The sequence below is a fragment of the Moschus berezovskii genome, chromosome 8, assembly GCF_049115385.1.
Source record: "Moschus berezovskii isolate FMDL1 chromosome 8, NW_MosBer_1.0, whole genome shotgun sequence".
Taxonomy (NCBI): Eukaryota; Metazoa; Chordata; class Mammalia; order Artiodactyla; family Moschidae; genus Moschus; species Moschus berezovskii.
Genome location: NC_142467.1, coordinates 105711592 through 105735083, shown reverse-complemented (window position 1 = coordinate 105735083; position 23492 = coordinate 105711592). Strand labels below are relative to the sequence as shown.

General features: G+C 47.2%; 1 protein-coding gene across 1 annotated transcript in view; it reads right to left on the bottom strand.

Moving 5' to 3' along the window:
* The window catches only part of TMEM38A (transmembrane protein 38A), a 28624-nt gene extending 5662 nt beyond the window's left edge, over positions 1-22962 (bottom strand). Inside the window, exons 1-3 of the mRNA XM_055428990.2 lie at positions 22758-22962; positions 1664-1820; positions 1254-1438 (exon numbers count right to left, since the gene is read on the bottom strand). Coding sequence (XP_055284965.2) covers positions 1254-1438; positions 1664-1820; positions 22758-22881 — 466 coding nt within the window. The 5' untranslated portion in view covers positions 22882-22962. The remainder of the gene's footprint in view (positions 1-1253; positions 1439-1663; positions 1821-22757) is intronic.
* Positions 22963-23492: the final 530 nt, after the last annotated feature.

Below are 23492 nucleotides of genomic sequence, written 5' to 3'. Positions count from 1 at the left end.
ATGACCTTGGGCAAGTCATTTCATGCCCCTCCTCAGCAGAAAGGGATGATGCTAACTTTCTGCTAAAGAAGAGTCAAGTAAGATGCACAATGAGCTCAACTCAAAACTTACCCTGGATTGGGGATCTTAACCTAGAGCCTATGAACCCAGAAAGGAAACAGAATTACATTTTCATTTTCACATCCTTCACTGAAAAACAGCCTTTCCTTTTATCAAGAAGGGAGGCAATTACCTGGGCAGGATTTGGAAGTCTATGACTGTCATCAGCAGAACTCATGGCTTTTTTTCCTTTCACATTCTCATTGTTGTAGATGGTTTCAAATACCATTTGTGCTCAACACTGCTTCAAGAGCATGAGACTTATTAGAAGTCAGTGGAAGGTCTGCTATTTAATCAATAGTAAATATGTACAAAGGGGCTTCCCACGTGGCTCAGTGGTAAAGAATCCACCAGCCAATGCAGGAGACACAAGTTTGATCCCTAGATTGGGAGGATCCCCTGGAGAATGAAATGGCAACCCACTCCAGTATTCATGCCTGGGGAATCCCATGGACAGAGGAGCCTGGTGGGTTATGGTCCATGGGATCAGAAAGGGTCAGACACCACTGAGTGACTAAACCACAAACAGCAGTAACAAACAGACAAAAAACTACTAAAGCCTATTTTTAAACACTTTATAACTACTTTAAAATAATAGGTTTCCTTTATTCTTCTCTATATTTTATGTTATGCACTTAAGAAAACATAAAACGGTCTGTAGGCTTTACTGGGCTGACAAAAGGGCCATAGTCCACAAAGCTTAACAGGGGTATGCTTTCCTCTCTATGAGGCACTTGACAACGTCTGGAGACATTTCTGGTTGTTGCACTGGTGGTAGGTGCTACAGGCATCTAGTGGGTGGAGGCCAGGAATGTGCTCAACACCCTACAACGCACAGCATGGCCTCCACACAGAGAAGGGTCCAGCACCACATGTGAGTAGGGCCGCAGCTGAGAAATCTTTCTCCAGAGGCATTAGCTATCATGGTTTCATGGTCCTATTTACTTTTTTAAAAAAATCTCTTCTGAATTTGTTACAATTCTATTGCTTAAGTTTAAGTTCTGCTTCTATTGTTTAAGTTCTGGTTTCCTGGTCCCAAGGCATATGAGGTCTTAGCTCCCATATGGGATTGGCTAAGATGGCTGATAATGGCCCCTGAGAAGGGGCTCTCCAGTGGGGTGACTTCCCTTTGTTCTGGTCATGGCCCTGTTTACCTTTGACCCACCCGGTGGCAATCATGATGAACCACCCGTGGTGGTAGTGGTGATGGGCGTGATGGATGCCCACGGCGATCTTGCGAACTCTCACCACCTCCTTCATAGCCACAAAGATGAGTTTCACTGGCAGGAAGCAGACACACTTGTAAAAGAGGTCCAGGGGGCAGAAGAAAATCAAGTACCTTTGGGGAGAGAATGCCAAGCATCAGGGAGGAGATAGACCCTGGGGGCCCCTCGGAGACGAGGTTGTGACCAGACTCAGGACAGCTGGGCGGAGAGGGTGGTGAGTCAGGGCTAACTGCGGAGGTTTGGCTGGTGGGTCCTAGCTCCTCCCACCTCCCTGGTGGTGGGATCGCCCTGCCCGCCTGCTCTGCTCTCCCACATCCCGCCAGACCCGTGATGCTCACCAGACGGCTGAGGCCAGCAGGATGCTGGAGCTGTTGCTGAAGTAGTCAATCACGGGCTCCCCAAGGAGCAGATCAGCCAGGATGTAACTCCCAAAGCAATGCAGCATGGCACATAGCCAGGACGCCATGGGGTGGTGCCGGGACAGCTCAACTGCGCCTGAGGGGCACGGGGGTGTCCCCACCATCACCATGGTGCTGAGAGCATGCTTCACCATCATGCCCTCTGACCAGCCCATCCTAATTCAGCCGCCCTCTCAGAGCGTCCACCCAAAGCCTTGCAGTTCGCCCATTTACAGAGGAAGAACCAAGGCTCAGAGAAACTGTACACGTGTCTGAGATCACTCAGAGAGAAGGTAGAACCAGGTTGGGGCTCTTTCCTCTGAGCTCAGAGAGGATGATAATTAAAACAAATCATATTTAGCAGGTCTTCCCTGATAGCTCAGTTGGTAAAGAATCCACCTACAATGCGGGAGAGCTGGGTTTGATCCCTGGATTGGGAAGATCGACTGGAGAAGGGAAATGCTACCCACTTCGGTATTCTGGCCTGGAGAATTCCAGACTGTAAAGTCCATCGGGTCGCAGAGTCAGACACGACTGGTCAACCTTCACTTTCACATTTAGCAAGCATTCCTGGGTCAGAGGTGGTGATGGTGGTGGTTTACTCATTAAGTTGTGTCCGACTCTCGTGATCCCACAAACTGCAGCCCATCAGGCTCCTCTGTCCATGAGATTTTCCAGTCAAGAATACTGGAGTGGGCTGCCATTTTCTTCAACAAGGGATCTTTCTGACCCAGGGATCAAACCTGGGTCTCCTGCATTGCAGGTAGATTCTTTACTGCTGAGCTATCAGGGAAGCCCTCTCAGACACTGGGTTTTAGTGTTTATAGGAAAGACTCATTAAATCCTCATTGATGACTGCAGCCAAGTGATCACTGTTATTATCCTGCCCAAGGAGACTGAAACTTGTTTTGTTTCGCTTGGCCATGCCTCTCGGCTCATGAGATCTTAGTTCCCTGACCAGGGATTGAACCCGTGCCCCCTGCAGTGGAAGAGTAGAGTCTTAACCACTGGACTACCAGGGAATTATGAAGAGACTAAAGCTTGAAGAGGGCAACATGCAGCTGAGAAGTTCTGATGCAGTTACTCCTGCCTTGGGCAGATGCCAAGATCCCTGTAAGCCTACACCTGTACCTTTGGTCTTTCCTTATTTAAGAGAAAAAAAAAGTGGGTGCAGTAAAATACACATAAAATGTGTCACTTTAGCCATTTTAAGGGTATGGTTCGGTTGTGTTAGGCACATCTACGTTGTTGCACAGCCATCCCCATAACTCATATTGATGGCTTTTTCACCTCACAAAACGGAAACTTTGGCCCGTCAAACATTAACCCTCCATTCCCCCTCCATTCCAGACCCTGATGCCCACCACTCTTCTTTCCATCTCTGTGAACTTGACTATTCTAGAGACCTAAAGTAAGTGGACTCATATAGCATCTGCCATTTTTGTGACTGGATCCTGTCATTCTGCATAAAATCCTCAAGGGTCATGCATGTCACAGGATGTGTCAGAGTTTTCTTCCTTTTTAAGGGTGAATAATACTTCATCGAATGCATCCACCACAGTCTGCATATCCATTCATCTGTCAGTGGACATTTGGGTTGCTTACATCCTTTAGCTATTATGAATATGGCAGCGAAGAACAAGAGCATACACACATCTGTGAGTTCCTGCTTTCAGTTCTTTGGGGTATAATTCCAGATGTGGATTTGCCAGATCAAAGGTTAATTCCATTTTTAACTTATGAGAAAATTTCCCACTGTTTCCCACAGCAACCACCCCATTTTACATTCCCACCAGCAATGCACAAGGGTTCCAATTTCTCCACCTTCTGGGTAACACTTACTGCTTTGTTTTTTAGGAATAGCTATCCTATGGGTGTGAGGTGGTATCTCATTGAGGTTTTGATGTGTATTTCCCTAATGACTGGTGATACTGAGTTCTTTTTTCAAATGTTTATTGGTCTTTTTTTCTTTTTTCTCTGTACCACCATTGTTTTAAATATTTTAACTTATTTATTTGGCTGTACTGGGTCTTAGCTGTAGCACGTGGATCTAGTTCCCTTACCAGGGATTGAAACCAGACCCCCTGCATTGGGAGCATGGAGTCTTAACCACTGGACCACCAGGGAAGGTCCTTATTGGTCATTACAGTATCTTCTTTGCAAAAATGTCTATTAAATTCCTTTGTGCATTTTTAAAAAAACTGGGTTGTCCTTCTGTTGTTGAGTTGTGCTCTTGTGGAGAATGTTTATTTGCTTTGACTGGCCCCAGATAGGAAGGTAGAGAAGAAATTTGAAAGGAGAACCTGAAGTCCTGCTTCCAAGTCTTGTCTTATTGGGAGAGTGCCATCAGGGCAGAGGGAAGTCACCAGATACTGGTACCAAGACGGACCACGCAGGCAAGCCCATGTGTGTGGAAGGGTATGGAAAGGGCAATGAGCAAAGCTGGATAAGGGAGTCCTTGAATATAGAATTATACTGACAGAGTGGGGAGGCAGACAGAGCAACCCTATTAGTAGCATAGAAGGAACAAAGACACAAAGCAAAACTGGCCAAGCACAAATGCCACTTCCTCCAGGAAGGCTTCCTTGCTCTACTGAGTCAGTCACTCCTGAGGACTTCCACTACCCTGTGGACTCCACTCTATTGGTGCTTTATGCAATTTTTTCACATCGAATAAGAGAAAGTAGCTTAGTGGTTGCTTAGGGACGGAGAGGACAGGGGAGATGGGAAGGTAAGAGCTCAAGGATCTGGGTTTCTTTGAGAGGTGACAGTTGCACAATTCTGTGAATATACTCAAAACCAGTGAATGGGATGGTTTAAATGGGTGAATTGGGTGGTACAAGAATTATATCTCCATAAAAAAGTAAAAGGCCAGCAAAGAAAAGATGTAATACACTTCACAGTTTCTGCAACTGAAGATTGTTGCTTTGTTGTTTGGTCGCTCAGTCACCTCCAACTCTTTTTGTGATCCCATGGACCGTAAGCCCACCAGGCCCCTCTGTCCGTGGGATTTCCCAGGCAAGAATACTGGAGTGGGTTGCCATTTCCTTCTCCAAGGGATCTTCCTAACTTAGGGATCAAACCCGCGTTTCTGGCATTGCAGGTGGATTCTTTACCACTAGGGAAGCCCACAGCTGAAGATACACACATACACAAATGATACTAATTGAGTCTTCTTATTCAACCCAAGAAAGAAAATGTGCAACAATGGACTTACTTAGCAAATAGAAATAGGGACCCCACCCCTAAGGAAGATGGCTCAGTGCGTTAGTTTCCACCTTGACTGTACATCAGGATTACCTGGGGACTTTACAAACACCTGATCCCTCTGCCCCAGCCAAGTGTCTCGGTTGGTGGGTCTGGGGTGTGGCTGGGTTTGTGGATTTTTTAACGCTGTTGAGTGATTCTTCTGTGCAGCAGAGTCGAGCACCACAGAGATAGGGGAATGAGCTGGTCCATGTCCTGACATCCTGCAGCTCTGATAACCCAAAACCTTCCACCCACGGTTGAGAGGTTGGGCTCCCAAGAGCAATGGTTTTCAAACTGTGTTCCTGGGAACCGTGAGGGTTTGCAGGAGCAAAGGAGAAATCAAGTGGGTATGCTGGAGTTGAAATGGAGCACAATTTCATTTACTGCTTCATCTCAGACTCTGGCAAATATTCTGTTTGAAAAGGAGAGTCTGGTATTCACAGAGTCATGCATACAAATGTTCATAGCAGTTTTTATTTGTAAACTTAAATGGCTTCAATGGGTGAATGGATAAACAAACCCTGGTATATCTGTACCATGGAATACTATTCAATAATGAAACAGGAATGAACCAGGGTTTCAAAAACTATCCGAACAGATCTCAAGAGTATAATGCTCAGTGAAAACTGCCAATCTCAGGTTATGTACTGTATGATTCCATTTATATAACATCCTCCATGAGATAAAACCATAGTGATGAGTGGCAGAGAGCAGATCAGTGGTTACCAGGGGTTAGTTAGGCTTCTAAAGAAGATCTAATTATAGGGGGATTCCCTGATAGCTCAGTTGGTAAAGAATCTGCGTGCAGTGCAGGAGACCCTGGTTTGATTCCTGAGTCTGGAAGATCTGCTGAAGAAGGGATAGGCTACCCACTGCAGTATTTTTGGGCTTCCCTTGTAGCTCAGCTGGTAAAGAATCTGCATGCAATGCAGCAGACCTGGGTTTGATCCCTGGGTTCAATCCCTGGGTTGGGAAGATCCCTTGAAGAAGGGAAAGGTTAACCACTCCAGTATTCTGGCCTGGAGACACAACTGAGTGACTTTCACTTTCTTTTCACAAGGGAGTTTTCCTGGGATGTCAGAACCATTCTATATCCTGACTGTGGGGGTGGTTACTCAAATCTACACATGTGATAAAATTTCAAAGGACCATATTTTTTAAAGTGCAAGGAAAAACAGCTGAATAAAGTCTATAGTAGGTGTTAATGGTATAATACTGGTGTCAATCTCCAGTGTTTTTTTTTTTGTCTTTTAATATGTATTTGGTTGTGTCTGATCATGGTTGTGTCTGATCATATTTGTGTACACAGGATCCTTCATTGTGGTTAGCCAGTGGGGTTGGCTGTGGGGCACAGTCTTAATTGCCCTGTGGCATGTAGGACCTTAGTTCCCTGACCAGGGATTGAACCTGCATGCTCTGCATAGGAAGACAGATTCTTAACCACTGGACCACCAGAGAAGTCCCAAATTTCATTTTTTTTTTTTTTTCATAATGAGCTATCAGGTAAGATGTTGTCATTGCATGAAGCTGGGAAAGCTGGAAACTCTTTGCTCCATTTGTGCAACTTCTGGAAATTCCCTGGTGGTACAGCAGTTAGGGGGGCTTCCCAGGTGGCACTAGTGGTAAAGAACCCACCTGCCAGTGCAGGAGACCTGGGTTTGATCCTTGGGTCGGGGAGATCCCCCGGAGGAGGTCACAGCAACCCACTCCAGTTTTCTTGCCTGGAGAATCCCATGGACAGAGGAGCCTGGTGGGCTACGGTCCATAGGGTCGTAAAGAGTCAGACACAGCTGAAGCGACTTAGCAAAGCACAGCATAGCAGTCAGACTTGGTGCTTTCACTGTGGAGGGTTCAATCCCTGGTAGGGGAACTAAGATCCTGCAAGCTGTGTGACATAGGCACAATAAATAATAAATTACTTATGAGTCTTGAACTTTTTCAAGATAAAAACTATTTTAAGACCCCAAATTAAAACGAAGGTGGGGGGGTCTAGTTCTTAAAAAATACGTTTACAAAACCACTAGAGGGACAAGATTGATGTCTATTAGTCAAACTGTACACTTTGTACTACCCACTGAAATTCTTGCAAATCTTTTGAAATAGTTCAGTTCTATCTTTATACCGTTATTGTCATAATCTTCCAGTCACCCACCCCCCAACTTGGAACTTGGGTATCTTCTGGTGTGACAACTTAGTTCATCATCTTGATTCCTTCCCTCCCCCACTAGCTTCATTTTCCAGAGGATGAATTTAGAATGAAGTTGTAAGACACAGTTACTTAGCTCTCACAGCCGGGGGTGGTACCCATGACTGTCTTTATTATTTTATTTTAAAATTTATTGAAGTATAGTTGATTTATGAGGTTGTGTTAATTTCTGCTGTACAGCACAGTGATTCAGTTATGCATCCATAAACATTCCTTTCCATATCCTTTCCCATTATGGTTGGTCATAGGATACTGAATATAGTTGCCTGTGCTATACAGTAGGGCCTTGTTGCTTATCCATCTTATATAGATAGATAGATATTCATCCTCCTACAGTTTGCATCTGTTTATCCCAAATTCCCATTCTTTCCCTCCCCCGCCACCCCAGCAACCACAAGTCTGTTTTCTATGGGTGTCTTTTCCTGTTTTGTAGCTAAGTTTATCTGGGTCATATTTTAGATTCCATGTATAAGTGATATCATATGGTATTTGTCTTTCTCATCCTGACTTACTTCACTTAGTATGATAATCTCTAGGTCCATCCACATTGCTGAAAATGGCATGATTTCATTCTTTTTTATGGCTGAGTAGTACTCCAGTACTCTTGCCTGGAGAATCCCAGGGATGGCAGAGCCTGGTGGACTGCCATCTATGGAGTCGCACAGAGTCGGACACGACTGAAGCGACTTAGCAGCAGCAGTATTCCCCAGTAGCTCTCTTTAAATAGTTTACTTTAAACTAATGAAAACTCCACTCAATGTAGATGTGAGATAACAAGGTTACAATATATGATCTGTTAATCAAAAGACTAATCAAAAGATATAATCAGTCCAGCTCTGGGGATTTTGAAGGGAAAGTTTCTCTTTATTTCTAGAGATTGGATGACTTTTGTCTCTAAACTGTCAAATCTAGGACTTCCCTGGTGGTCCAGTAGTTAAGAATCTGTCTTCCAATGCAGGGGATGAGGGTTCAATCCCTAGTCAGGGAACTAAGATCCCACACGCCTCGAAGCAACTAAGCCTGTGTGTTGCAACTACTGAGCCTGCAGGTCACAATCAGAGAAGCCCATGTGCTGCCACTAGAGAAGCCTGCATGCTGCAACGAAGACCCAGAGCAGCCAAAGAAATCAAAATAAATAAACATTTTAAAGTTGTCAAATCTGAAAGCTTGGCCTCTTCAGGCCATGTACAAAGTGTGAAGCTATTGGTATAAATAACTATACGCTATTGATACGCTCAACAAGTTGCAGGCATGCGTGCTAAGTTACTCAGTCACGTCCAACTTTGTGCGGCTCTACCAACCGTAGCCCACCAGGCTCCTCTGTCCATAGAGGACAATTCTCCAGGCAAGAATACTGGAGTGGGTTGCCATGCCCTCCTCCAGGGATTCTTCCCGACACAAGGATCAAACTCGTATCTCTTACATCTCCTGCACTGGCAACCAGGTTCTTTACCACTAGCGCCACCTGGGAAGCACCCCAATAAGTTGACTTGATCTTAATCCTTCGGTGAGTACAAGGACCTTATCCATCTTATCTGCTGCTGAACATCTCAGCCTCCTGCCTTCCTCCATGGTGGGTGCTGTCCTGATACATAGTAGCTAATAATAAATGCGAGTGAAAGAACTCCTGTCCATGCAGAGCTTCAGTCAGTTCAGTTCAGTTCAGTCGCTCAGTCTTGTCCGACTCTTTGCGACCCCATGAATCACAGCACGCCAGGCCTCCCTGTCCATCACCAACTCCCGGAGTTCACTCAAACTCATATCCATTGAGTTGGTGATGCCATCCAGCCATCTCATTCTCTGTTGTCCCCTGCTCCTCCCGCCCCCAATCCTTCCCAGCATCAGAGTCCCTTCCAGTGAGTCAACTCTTCGCATGAGGTAGCCAAAGTATTGGAGTTTCAGCTTTAGCATCAGTCCTTCCAATGAACACCCAGGATTGATCTCCTTTAGAATGGACTGGTTGGATCTCCTTGCAGTCCAAGGGACTCTCAAGAGTCTTCTCCAGCATCACAGTTCAAAAGCATCAATTCTTCGACGATCAGCTTTCTTCACAGTCCAACTCTCACATCCATACATGACCACTGGAAAAACCATAGCCTTGACTAGACGGACCTTTGTTGGCAAAGTAATGTCTCTGCTTTTTAGTATACTATCTATGAACAAAGCAAGTGGAGGTGATGGAATTCCAGTTGAGCTATTTCAAATCCTGAAAGATGATGCTGTGAAAGTGCTGCCCTCAATAATGCCAGCAAATTTGGAAAACTCAGCAGTGGCCACAGGACTGGAAAAGGTCAGTCTTCATTCCAATCCCAAAGAAAGGCAATGCCAAAGAATGCTCAAACTACTGCACAATTGCACTCATCTCACACGCTAGTAAAGTCATGCTCAAAATTCTCCAAGCCAGGCTTCAGCAAAATGTGAACCGTGAACTCCCAGATGTTCAGGCAGGTTTTAGGAAAGGCAGAGGCACCAGAGATCAAATTGCCAACATCCGCTGGATCATGGAGAAAGCAAGAGAGTTCCAGAAAAACATCTATTTCTGCTTCATTGACTATGCCAAAGCCTTTGACTGTGGATCACAATAAACTGTGGAAAATTCTTCAAGAGATGGGAATACCAGACCACCTGACCTGCCTCTTGAGGAACCTGTATGCAGGTCAGGAAGCAACAGTCAGAACTGTACATGGAACAACAGACTGGTTCCAAATAGGAAAAGGAGTGCGTCAAGGTTGTATATTGTCACCCTGCTTATTTAACTTATATGCAGAGCACATCATGAGGAACGCTGGGCTGGAAGAAGTACAAGCTGGAATCAAGATTGCAGGGAGAAATATCAATAACCTCAGATATGCAGATGACACCATGCAGAGCTTACATTCTAGCAAATGTGGACTGAATACTCTTAAGCATTGCAGTTATGTCGGCACTTTTAGTTACATTATAACAACGACCTCCCCTGCTTTCTTTACTTACTGAGTTCCTTGTTTTAATTGAGTTACTATTGTATGATTGCAGCCCGGAAATTAAAAGATGCTTACTCCTTGGAAGGAAAGTTATGACCAACCTAGAGAGCATATTAAAAAGCAGAGACATTACTTTGCCAACAAAAGTCCGTCTAGTCAAGGCTATGGTTTTTCCCATGGTCATGTATGGATGTGAGAGTTGGACTGTGAAGAAAGCTGATCACCGAAGAACTGATGCTTTTGAACGGTGGTATTGGAGAAGACTCTTGAGAATCCCTTGGAGTGCGAGGAGATCCAACCAGTCCATTCTAAAGATCAATCCTGGGTGTTCATTGGAAGGACTGATGCTAAAGCTGAAACTCCAATACTTTGGCCACTTCATGCAACGAGTTGACTCACTGGAAAAGAGTCTGATGCTGGGAGGGATTGGGGGTGGGAGGAGAGTCTTCTCCAATACCACCGTTCAAAAGCATCAACTCCGGAAGTTGGTGATGGACTGGGAGGCCTGGCGTGCTGTGATTCATGGGGTCACAAAGAGTCAGACACGACTGAGCGACTGAACTGAACTGATTGTATCCCAGGCAACTACATACCTTCATAGCATCCTCAAGGCTTCAGCCTCAGAGCCCAGTCTTTCCACCCCAGGTAACGTAGGGATCGATATCCCGATCTACAGTGAGTTGCAGGAGGGACCAGTGCTCCCCTACCCCCTCAAGTTCATGGCCATCAGAACCTCAGAAAGTGACCCCATTTGAAATAGGGTCTTTGCAGATGTGATTAACGTAAGGATCTCAAGATGAGATCATACTGGAGCATCTGGGTTTGTCCTGTATCCAATGAGTGTTCTTGTAAAAGGCAGAAAAGGAGACGTCGACACAGATAAGAAGGTGTTGCGAGTTAAACTCACAAAGAGACATGTCTAAGTCCCAAACCCTGGTATCTGTGAATGGGGCCTTATTTGGAAATACGGTCCTTGCAGATGTAATTAAGATAAAATCATTATGTGGGCCTTAATACAGTGTCTGGTGTTCCTGATAAGAGGAGATGGATCACAGAGGAGAAGGCTGTATAAACAAGGAGGCAGAGACTGCAGTGATGCAGCTGTAAGTCATGGAACTTCAAGGATGCCAGCCACCTCCGGAAGCTTTTCCTCCCTAGAACCATCAGAGAGAGCATGACCCTGATGACACCCTGATTTTGGATTTCCAGCTTCCAGAATTGTGAGACAATACATTTCTGTTGTAAGCCACCCAGTTTGTGGTAGTTCATTATGGCAGCCAAAGGAAATTCATACAAAAAGCCAGATGAGGGGATTCCCTGATGGTCGAGTGGTTAAAACTCCATGCTTCCAATGCACGGGGTGCAGGTTTGATCCTTGGTCAGGCAACCGAGATCCTACATGCCACATGACCAAAAAATAAATAAGAAAATAATTTTCTAAAAAGCCATATGAGGTCAGAGGCAAAGACTGGAGTGATGTGTGTACAAGCCAAAGAATGCCAAAGATGGCTGGAAGACACCAGAAACCAGGGGAGAAGCATGAATGGTTCCTCTCCTGAAGCTTCTAGAAGGACCCAGACACCTTGACTTTGGACTCTAGCCTTCAGAACACGGAAAGAATAAATGTCTGTTGTTTTAAGCCCTCTAGTTTGTGGTCATTCATTATGGCAGCCCTACGAAACTAACATAGCACCTGACAGATGAGGCAACAGATCTTGAGTGGCTTTCTCAAGATCACCCAGGCTTCAGTAAGGATTTTTGAGTTCTGACCACGTGCCAGGCTCTTGCTAGGAACCAGAGAAGCAGCCATAAGCAAGAGTTGGTTCAGGGGTTACCTCTGTGGGGTCTGTAGTCTGGCAGGGAGGCAAAATGGTTAAATAATCCCACAAATGAAGGTTAAACCTCATAAGGGAGAGGGACATGGTGCTTTGAAGGGTTTAATTCAGCAACTGTCTTAACTGAGGAGGTCAGACTTCATTTAGGTAGCGGTGCTTAAGCTGAGAGTTGAACAAGGAGCAAGGATTTCCTAGAGGATGAGGGGGGGAAGGGAGAAGATGATCCAGGCAAAGGGAGCGCATGTGAGAAGGTGGGAAGGGGAGAGAGGGAAGCTAAGGGCTAAGGGACACTCGGCACAAGATGCAGTGCTCAGGGCACTTCCCTGAGGGTCCAGTGGGTGAGACTTCTCCTCCCAACGCAGGGGGGTGTGGATTCGACCCCAGGGCAGGGAGCTAAGATCCCACATGCCTCTCAGCCAAAACACCAAAGCATAAAAAACAGAAGCAATATTGTAACAAGTTCAATAAAGACTTAAAAATTGGTCCCGCATCAAAAACATCTCAGAAACAAACAAACAAACACACCCACACCCACAAAACCGGAACAATACACTGTCAGTATCCAAGCCTCTTTCCCGGGTCCTGTGTCCAGTGTTCTAAGCTCATGTTGGGGAAAGAAACACAAAGTTCATTCTACTCTATAGAAGGAGCTGCCTTCTTTTCAGATCAGTCAATCTCAGAGAGAAGGTTGGGGAGGGGAATATCGGTCCCTCCTCAAGAGGAAAAAAGCCCGAGTTTCCCTGGTACATACACAGTTGGGAGGATCAATAGGCAGAACCAGCTGAGAGGCAATTTGTCAACACTGAGGAAATGAGTCACCTGTGAGCCACTTGGGCCCCAGCCATTCCATTCCTCACTATTTGCCCAAGAGAGAAACTCACGTCTGTGAACAAAGAGACATGGGGGTGGGGGGCGCATTTCACTGCCACACTGTGACAGCAGGAGAAAAGCAGAGTCTACTGTTTCGTGGTAAGAGGTGAGTCACACAGAGGGCTTCCCAGCTGGTGCTAGTGGTAAAGAATCCACCTGCCAATGCAGGAGACACAAGAGACATGGGCTTGATCCCTGGGTCAGAAAGATCCCCCTCTCCCCGGAGGAGGAAGTGGTAACCCACTCCAGTATGCTTGCCTGGGAGATCCCATGGACAGAGGAGCCTGGCGGGCTACAGTCCCTGGGGCAGCAAAGAGTCAGACACGACTGAGCGAATGAACAGTCACACAAAATGGAATGCCAAGAGTGGTTATTTTTAAGTGAACTAGGAGCTTCCCTGGTGGTCTAGTTGTTAAGAATTGGCCTGCCAGTGCAGGGGGCAAGGGTTCGATCCCCGGTCTGAGAAGCTTCTACATGCCACAGGGAAACTAAGCCTATGTGCCACAGCTATGGATCCTGCACACTAGAGCCTGGGTCCTGCAACAAGAGAAGCCTCCGCAGTGAGAAGCCTAACACCTCAATGAAGAGTAGCCTCCCTGCTCACTGCAACTAGAGAAAGCTTGCCTGCAGCAACAAAGATTCAGTGCAGCCCAAAACAGACAAATAAATAAACCTTAAAACCAAAAAGGAATGAGTTAGGGAATTCCCTGGTTGTCCAGTGGTTAGGACTCCAATCCCAAGCTGGGAAACTAAAATCCTATAAGCCGTGTGACATGGCCAAAACAAACACCAGCAACACACTAGATCCAGATCTAAGCATTGCTGATGTGTGAGGTTGGATCACTCTCTGCTGTGGTGGGGACCATCCTGGGCACTGCAGGATGTCAAGGAGCATCCCCGGCCTTGTCTCGTTGGATGCTAGTAGCCCACCCCCAGTCTGAAGAAGGAGATGGCAACCCACTCCAGTATCCCTGCCTGGGAAATCCTATGGACGGAGGAGACTGGCGGGCTATAATCCATAGGGTTGCAAAGAGTCAAGACACTTCTAGTGTGGTGGGGACTAAACCACCACCTCACCCTCGTTATGACAACCAAAAGTGTTTCCAGATATTGCCAAACATCCCCAGAGGACAGATCTTCTGGCTGAGAACCCCTGCTCTAGATGCATCAACACTGATAAATCCATAAGGCTACTGCTGAATAAAAAAGTTAGGTTGCAAAATGATATGTTTATGTACATTCTATGTATAATGTATATGTAAAACAACACAAACTGCTCCGTGCAGTTCATAGACATATGTACATTGGTGAAGGTATACATACAGGCATGGGAATAATACAGGCTGATTTTAGGGCAGGGATCATATCTAGAAGACTCCTGAGAGTCCCTTGGACAAAGATCAAACCACTGAATCCTAAAGGAAATCAACCCTGAATATTCATTGGAAGGACTGAAGCTGAAGCTGAAGCTCCAATCTTTGGCCACCTGATACAAACAGCTGACTCACTGGAAAAGACCCTGACGCTGGGAAAGACTGAAGGCAAGAGAAGTGGGTGACAGAGGATGAGATGGTTGGATGGCATCACTGAATGGACAAGAATTTGAGCAAACTCCGGGAGGTGGTGAAGGACAGGGAAGCCTGGCATGCTGCAGTCCATGGGGTCACAGAGAGTCAGACACGACTTAGCAACTTAACAACAGCAACATATACAGAGCGGGAAAGAGGGGAAGGGAGGGGACTGGCTCTGTCACTATTTCTTTAAAAAAAAAAAGATCTGAAGCAAATCTATGTTCACATCTAGTAAGTGTGTAGCGAACACAGAGGTGTCTATGTCATACATATTCTGTATGTTTGAAATATTTAATCATCAAAACTAGAAAAAAAAACAAGGGTCCCCTTAAAAGTTGATAAGCAAGAAGGACTTGGGGTGCTCTCCTGCTTTATCACAGCAAGCCCGCTGGGGGGGCCCCTCACTGCCTGCCCCCTCCCCAATGGTTGTGAATGGGGATCCAGGAACAGGAGGTCTCACAGCCTAGGGTGGGGCACCATGCTGTTTTATGCACAACAACCCACCAATAGGTTCTAGAAGACTCTTAAAAGGTCATGTTCGCAGAAGCACTACTCACAATTGGCAAAAGGTGAAACCCACCCAAATGTCCATCAACAGGTGAACGAACGAACTAAACGTGGTCCATCCACACAACGCAATGCTATTCAGCCTTAAAAAGAAATGAAGCACTGACAGTGCTACAACGGGGGTGAGTCCTGAAAACACACTATGTGAGAGAAGCCAGGCGCAACACGACACACACTGTGTGGCCCACGGACATGAAATGTCCAGAAAAGGAGAATCCACAGAGACAGAAAGCAGGTTAGTGGTGGCAGGGACTGAGCAGGGGGGTGGGGAACGACTGCTAATGGGGCCCGGAGTTTCCTTTTCAAGTGATGAAGATGGCTCTTGAACTTATACATTCCATATGCGTGCATGCTCTGTTGCTTCAGTCGTGTCCAACTCTCTGCAACCCCATGGACTCTAGCCCGCCAGACTCCTTGTCCATGGGATTCTCCAGGCAAGAATACTGGAATGGACTGCCATTCCCTACTCCTGGGGATTTTCCCAACCCACGTATCGAACTCAAGTCTCCTGCACTGCAGGTGGATTCTTTACCACTGAGCCACCAGGGAAGGCCCACATTCCATACAGGTGGGCTCATATAACATGGCCCTTTGCATCTGGCTTCTTTCACTGAGCTCAGTATTTTCAAGGGGAATATTCATTTCCACTGCTGTACTGTATTCCATCATAGGAATTTCTGGCATATATTAATACATACTATAATCAGAAACCAGCCTCATAAAAGTTGTTTCAGATAAATCAGCAACACACTTCCCTTTCTCTTTACACCCTGACTAACCACATGTTCTTGGACAAACCATCTATCTTTTTTTTCCCCATGTCTTTCCTTCTGTCAGGTGGGAACCCTAATCCCTTCTTTGCCTAACTCCTATCAGGGGTTGGAATCAAATTTTCCCTCCTCCATCTCACCTTGAAGTCACAAGCCCAAAGTACATCCTCTCTGCATCTACTAAGCTGCTCCATTATGAAGCCCAGTGCACTCTTCTCTCCTCCGGGCATCTATTTAAAACACTGCCAGCTGAGAGTTAATCCTTGGGAGCAGCTGGTGGGTCCTATAGGGGCTGGGTCAGGTGAGGCCCCCATGTTTTGCAGAAATGGATACCTCTGCAACTAAAAATAACCCCCAGGGGTTGAATTCTCTCCAGGATCTTTCCTTTGCCTGCTGGGACGATAAGGTGGGGTGGGGGTGTGGGGAGCTTGGGTTTTGTAGGAACTCCGTAGGCTCCTCACTATGGGGGAAGCCTGGTAAAAAAAGTCACACGTCTGGGGTTTGGCTCTGCGGCTCACTCTGCAGTGGCTTTGGGCAAATGACCACCACCACCCCCTCTCACCTCCAGCCTGTTTCCTCTTTTGTCAAAGGGAGAATGAGAGCATTCCCTTCACTGAGTTATGCTGATGAGTCAATGCTGTTTATTATCATCATTATGCTTTTTTAAAAAAATTAAAAGGCATTCCCTTGGCAGTCCAGTGGTTAGGATCCTGTGCTTTCACTACCAAGGGCCTAGATCAGGGAACTAAGATCTTACAAGCCATGTAGTATGGCCAAAAAAATAATAAATAAAATTGAAGCATAGCATATTGATTTACAGTATCATGTTAATTTCAGATATATAGCAAAGTGATTCAGCTATACATATATAAATACACACTTTTCCAGATTCTTTTCCATTATAGATTATTATTAGATATTGAATAGAGTTCCCTGTGCTATACAGCAAACCCTTGTTGCTTATCTATTTTACATATAGTAATATGTATCTGTGGCTTCCCTGGTGACTCAGCAGTAAAGAATCTGCCTGCCAATGCAGGAGATGCAAGAGACACGGGTTCGATCCCTGGGTAGGGAAGATTACCTCGAGAAGGAAGATTACCGTTCCAGTATTCTTGCCTAGGAAATCTCATGGACAGAGGAGCATGGAGGGCTACAGTCCACAGGGTCGCTAAAGAGTCAGACACGACTTGGCGACTAAACCGCAATAACAATGTCTATCTGTTACCCCCATTCCCCTATTTTATACTTCCCCTTTCTTCTTGGGCAATCACAATTTTGTTTTCTATGTCTGTGCCCTTTTTATCATTATCACTACTCTCCCAGAAACCCTAGAAAGACAGGATGAGTCTCCCCATTACCACATGAGAGCACTGGGGCTGGCGGGGACAGTCTGCCCTGAGGATCCACAGCAAGGCAGTGGTGGAGAAGCTGTCCCCCTGGCTTTTTCCCTTTGCCATGCTTCATTCTGATTTCTTTTGCTGGGTCTTAGAGCAGCGCCAGGAAGCAGGAGAATGTGGGTTTCAATTCCAGGTTTGCCACCAAAGCACTCCACGTTCAATGGGTGAGTTCTGGTGGCTCGCTCTCCATCTGGGCCTCAATTTAGTCATCTGTAGAATGGGGATGCTATCTAGAGCAACCAACTGTCGCTGTTTGCTTGGGCTGAGGGGTTTCTGGGGCTTTGGATGTCTGTCTTGGGCAAACCTGGGTGAGGTGGTCACCCAGGGCTATTACTCATTTCAAAGGGCTATTACTCATTTCAAAGGGCTATTATTCATTTCATCTGTGAAAGACAAAAAGAAATTAAGCTGAGTGCTTAGTGGTTATGTAAGGGTTATTTCTGGAACTGGGCTGAAATGGAAAAGTACCTGTGGGTGGAGATTTTAGTGGATGGACTGATAATAAAAATCAGATCTGCCTAAGGAAGAGGCACTGATTTGCCCCGAGTTCTGACCTGTGAAGGGCTCCACACATTCCTTCTCTGGGGGTTAGTGTCCTGTCTGTGGATGGCTGGGAAGTGCTAGAAGATTCCCGGTGTACTTTTTGTTTTCTCGATATACCAGGTCTTGGTTGCGGGATCTAGTTCCTGGAGCAGGGGTTGAATGCAGGCCACCTGCACTGGTAGCAAGGAGCCTTAACCACTGGGTCACCAAGGGAGTCCCCACAGGGCACTCTTAACACTGCTACCATTCTGTGCTATTCAGCGTGAGGTCCAAACACGGGAGCTGTGCTCACAGAGTCTCTCTAGGACAAGTCTCCCTCTCCCAAGTCTTCGTGCTCACTTTCTGTCGGCACTTTGTGCTCAGCTTTCTTCCTCACTTTTGGTTCTCTTGGACTCCCCCAGTAATTTTTAAATGCTCAAACTGCAACGAAGGTGTCCTTCAATAGGTGCATAATTAAACTGTGGAACAGTCATAGCATGGAGTATTATTCAGCACTAAAAAGAAATGGGTTATCAAGCCACAGAAAGACACAGAGGAGCTTTAAATGCATGTTGCTAAGTGAAAGAAGCCGGTCTGAAAAGTGTATAACTCCAACTCTGTGACCTTCTGGGAAAGGCAGAGGTACAGAGACAGTAAAAAGATCAGAGACTGCCAGGGATTTGGGAAGAAGAGGCAGGAGAGGTGAACAGGCAGAGCCTGTGGGATTTTTAGCTCGCTGAGACATTTCCTCACAACACTACAATGGTGGATGTCGTTGTCGTCTTAGTCACAGAAAGTACTGTCTGACTCTTTCCAGCTCCGTGAACCGTGGCCTGCCAGGCTCCTCTGTCCCTGGATTTTCCAGGCAAGAATACTGGAGGGAGTGGCTATTTCCTTCTCAGGGGATCTTCCTGACCCAGGCATCGAACCCACTTCTCCTGCATTGGCACACAGATTCTTTGCCACTGAACCAGCAGGGAGGCCCCATAATGATGGATACATGTCACTATATATTTGTTAAAATCCACAAAATGTACAACACAAAGGAACCCTTATGTCAACTACAGACTAGTTGATAATGATGTTGATAATGCAATACAATAATGCTAATAGGACAATAATGATGTTGACAATAATGTTGGTTCATTGACTATAGCAAATGCTCCCTTCTGGTGCATAACATTAAAGGTAGGGGTGGCCGTGTATGGAGGACATAGTCAGCCTATATGGAAAACTACTTTCAGTTTTTTGCTGTGGATCTAAAACTGCTCTAAAAAATTTCTATGAATTAAAAAAAAAAATGAAGATGTTCAAACAGCCAACATATAAACATAGGAAGCTGCAAATCACATTTCGAGCTTCCCTTGAAAAATTAGTTCTGCTAGTTCCAGCCCCAATCACGTGGCTGGATCTCACCTGGGAACTGTCCTCACCCGTCTGTCTTACTGCTTTCTATATATGACCTGCCAGGCCCTTGGAAGCACGGGAGTTTAAGACTCAGTCTAGATTTATGATTCTTAATTGGAGGTAACTGTGATGCCCTGAAAGGACACTGGCAATGTCTGGGGACATTTCTGGAGGTCACAATTGGGGTGTGCTGCTGGCCTCTAGTGGGTCAGACTAGGGATGCTGTGAAACATCCTGAAACTCACAGGATGGCCCCCACCACCGAGGATGATCTGGCTCTGTCACTAGTGTTGAGGTTGGGAAACACTGGTGCAGAAAACTGGATCTCATCTGGGGAACTTAAAATATTGATGCTGGTACCATCCCCTGCAATTCTGATTTTCATGAGGGGGTACTCCCTGGACAACAAGAATCTTCAGAGCTCTCCAGGTGACTCTCATGTGTAGTCATACTTGAGAACCACTGGTCTGGAAGGCTCTTTGCGTGGATCAGATCTTAAAGTGGCCACTGATTGCCATTCAGTCATTCACCCACTCATTCCACCAGTCATGCTGCCAGCATCCACAACCTCTTCCTCTCTTCTTGCACAGAGCCAGGGGTCTCAGAGCTGAGTCAGATTTGGCCCTCCCTGCCCTATTGAGGCAGAGAAGGCAATGGCAACCTATTCCAGTACTCTTGCCTGGAAAATCCCATGGGTGGAGGAGCCTGGTAGGCTGCAGTCCATGGAGTTGCTAAGAGTCGGACACGACTGAGCGACTTCACTTTCACTTTTCACTTTCGTGCATTGGAGAAGGAAATGGCAACCCACTCCAGTGTTCTTGCCTGGAGAATCCCAGGGACGGGGAGCCTGGTGGGCTGCAGTCTATGGGGTCGCACAGAGTCAGACACGACTGAAGCGATTTAGCAGCAGCAGCAGCAGCAGCAGCAGCCCTATTGAGGAGCTCCAGGTTCTTTTAGTCCATCATTTCTCAAATGCCAGTGTGCTTGCAGGGATCCTGCTCACATGCAGAGTCTGTTTCAGTGGGTCTGAGTGGGGAGCCTGGCATTCTGCATTTCTTAGCCCAGGGGTCACAGATGCTGTCCACCTGAGGACCACATCTTGTGCTTCATCCTCATTCAGGATTCTCATGAAAGCCTGACCCAGAAAATGCCTGTAGCCCAGGAAACACAGTGCCCCATGCTTTACAAATCGTTCTGCTACCTCTCACAAGTGCCTCAGAACTGACTACTGACCGAGTTCTCTACAGATCTTCACAAGAGCCAGGTAAAGAAACCCAGATTATTGTACCAATGAGCCCATTTCACAGATGAGCAAACCGATGCTCATATAAGCAAAACAACCTGCCTGGTGTGTTTACTCACTGCTAAAGGCAAAACTGACTTTCAGTTTGAAGATTATTCTTAAGCTGGATTGGCTCTCAGGTTCAGAAAATTCCTAGGGGCCCACGCATTCTCTAGCTGGCTCTGCAAACAGCACACAGACTCCAAGAAGAAACCTTTACAGAGGCTTAGCAGGAACACCAAACTGGGGGGCTAACAGCTAAGCCCAATGCCTCTCTTTTCTAAGGGTAGGCAAGTCCTCCAGAACAATTGTAGTGATTCTTGGGGTCCAGCAGATCTGGGTTGGAATCCCAAGGCAGTCATCTACTAGCTATGGGACCACAGGTTCATTGCATATGTAAATTAGCTTAGCCTCTATTTCCTCAGCATCCCTAGGAGAGGAGAGCTTGAAACATGAGAATGCCAGGTCTCTATCCCAGACTTTCTGATTCAATTGGCCTGGAGTAGAGATGAGATTGGAGAAGGAAATGGCAACCCATTCCAGTACTCTTGCCTGGAAAATCTCATGGACGGAGGAGCCTGGTGGGCTGCAGTCCATGGGGTCGCTAGTAGTTGGACACGACTGAGCGACTTCACTTTCACTTTCCTGCACTGGAGAAGGAAATGGCAACCCACTCCAGTGTTCCTGCCTGGAGAATCCCAGGGACGGGGAAGCCTGGTGGGCTGCCATCTATGGGGTCGCACAGAGTCGGACATGACTGAAGTGACTTAGCAGCAGAGATGAGATAGGGGAAGGAGGGCCCCCAGGAGCCTCTAAGGCACTCTCTCAACCTTCAAGAACCTTCAGGCTCCAACACTTCAAGTCCAGAAGATTTACTCTGTGACTCCAGCAGGAATGTCTCAACCCCTCCTGCATGCTCCCAGCCAGCCCAGAGACCGCTTTCCTTCCAGACACTTGTGTCCTATATCGCTACCGGGCTCCTGCCCTCCACAATTTTGGATTCCCCAATGTGTGCTAGGTTCTGTACTTGCCCAAGAGACCTGGTTTGAGCCACCAGCAATTCATCTGCAGATAGGAAATACAGCCCTGTGTTCGGGTTAAGACAATACAAAGTTTATTTTGCTTTGCAAAGTAACTGCTTTCCAAAAGCACTTATAAAGAAATAGGCTCTGGCATGTGGACGAGCTAAAATAAAACAGAACAGACACACTCCGCAGGCAGAGTATGATCCTATTTGCATAAGACTGTGCATTTACATCCATAACTACAGGGGTATAAATGCAGAGAAGTGAGGTCTGGAAGGCGGCCACAACATCGACTGTAATTATTTCTTTTTTCCTTTAGGCTTTTCACTTTGATTTTTCTCTTTAATGTACACTAGCACCTATCTTTATCATCTTAAAAAAAGAAAAGCTATTTCTGAGAGGATACAGGAGTAATCTACTTCTAAGTGGGAGAAAAGATCACAAAGTTTCAGGTGATTGGTCTTTTTTCTAAAGCTAAAATTCTATTGTCCCTTTAGTTTGCTGTTGTGCTAGAGTTATTAAAATAGGAGGAGATGAATAAGAAACACTCCCTAAGCCTTGTATAAAAATAGGCTGCATTCTAAGGAGGCCATTTACCACTACTGGAAAAAAAAAATCCAAGACTCTGGGTCTTCTCCCAGAGATTCTCCAAGAGGGTCTGGAGCTGGTGGGAGGTGGCTGACCCCAAATTACCCTGCCCTAGGGTCGCTCCTGCTCAATAAGTGGAAAGGATCCGGGCCAGAGCTGGAAGAATTCCCGCTGGGCTCCGAGATCCAGCAACCTCGGCCCAGGCAAAGGGAGAAGAGGTTGCCCCAGAGCCACAGCAGGGAAACGGCATCGGTGTCACTTTCTCTGAACCTGATCACAGCCCCCAGCGCTGCCCGGCCCTTATATAGACACTCAGCTGCGGCTTTGGCTCCCGGCGCCAAGGGCAAGGAGAGAGGTCACGGCTGCAGGCAGCCAGGACTTGTGACCTGGCCAGCAGAGCCGACCCCCGCCTGCGCCCTCACCACGACCTAGCCCCTCGCCCAAGTTCATGCGACCCTCTGTTGCCAGGATCCCTGACCTCCTCTCTCCCCGCATCCTACACAGCACCTGTTCCCCACTCCTCTGAACAATCACGTTCCTCTCCTGCATCTGCTTCCCCTCCCCCAGCCCCACAATCCAAGGGGCTTCTTTCTTTGCCCGCGCTCACATCTGTCCCCTCTGCCCGCCCCCACGATACCAGAGCCTGCGGGCGTCCCCGAACCGGCCCCTGGGACTGTTTCCCCACGATCCAGGCTTTTCCCCTCCTCCAGACCCCTGGGTTTCCTCCCGTCTCCCGCTCCGCAATGCCAGCCCTCTTCAGCACCCCGGCCCTGGCTCACCTGGTTCATACTTGAGGTAGAGGATGGAGACGATGAAGTAGCTAAGGTCGAAAACAGGGAAGAGGGGCACCCGCGAGAAGCTGAGCGCAAGCTCTCCCAGGCTCAGCGCCGAGAGCAGCTCCATGGCGCCCACCGGGTCCCACCCCAGCCCCCGGCCCAGTGCGTCCGGTCGCTGGCAACTGCGCCCCCGCAGCTGGACCCGCCCCCGCCCGCCAGGCGCCGCCCTAACCCGGCCCCCGCGGGAGAGGAGGAGCGACCGCTGGCCTCCGGGGGGGGTCGTGGGACCGTCCTGTCCCAAGGAGCTCGGTCGGTCCAGCGTCCCACATTCTGTCTCTCGGGCCATCACGACCCAATACAGCCCAGCCCGGGGGAGTGGGGTGGTTGGATGATGCCGGGTGCGGGGTCGCTGTGGAGTGTGAGTTGGACACAGAATCTATCCTTGGAGGGGGGCGATATCCGATCCTCAAGGAGCCCACTCAGGCGGGACGGATCATTCAGGACCCCACTCCTGTGGGGATCGGTTAGGACCCACGTCCTCTGTGGAGCCCTTGGATCAAGACCTCCATCCCACCGTGGGACCGGATCAATTGTGAACCCCATACTCCCGTGCCCTATAAGGTCTTTTCGGTCAGATCCCTCGTCCTCTATCGATCTGTCATGATCCCAGCTCTAAGTCATAACTTCTGCCCCCCGAGAGGAATCGCGTCCTCCGAAGGAACAGCTCAGTGGGAACCC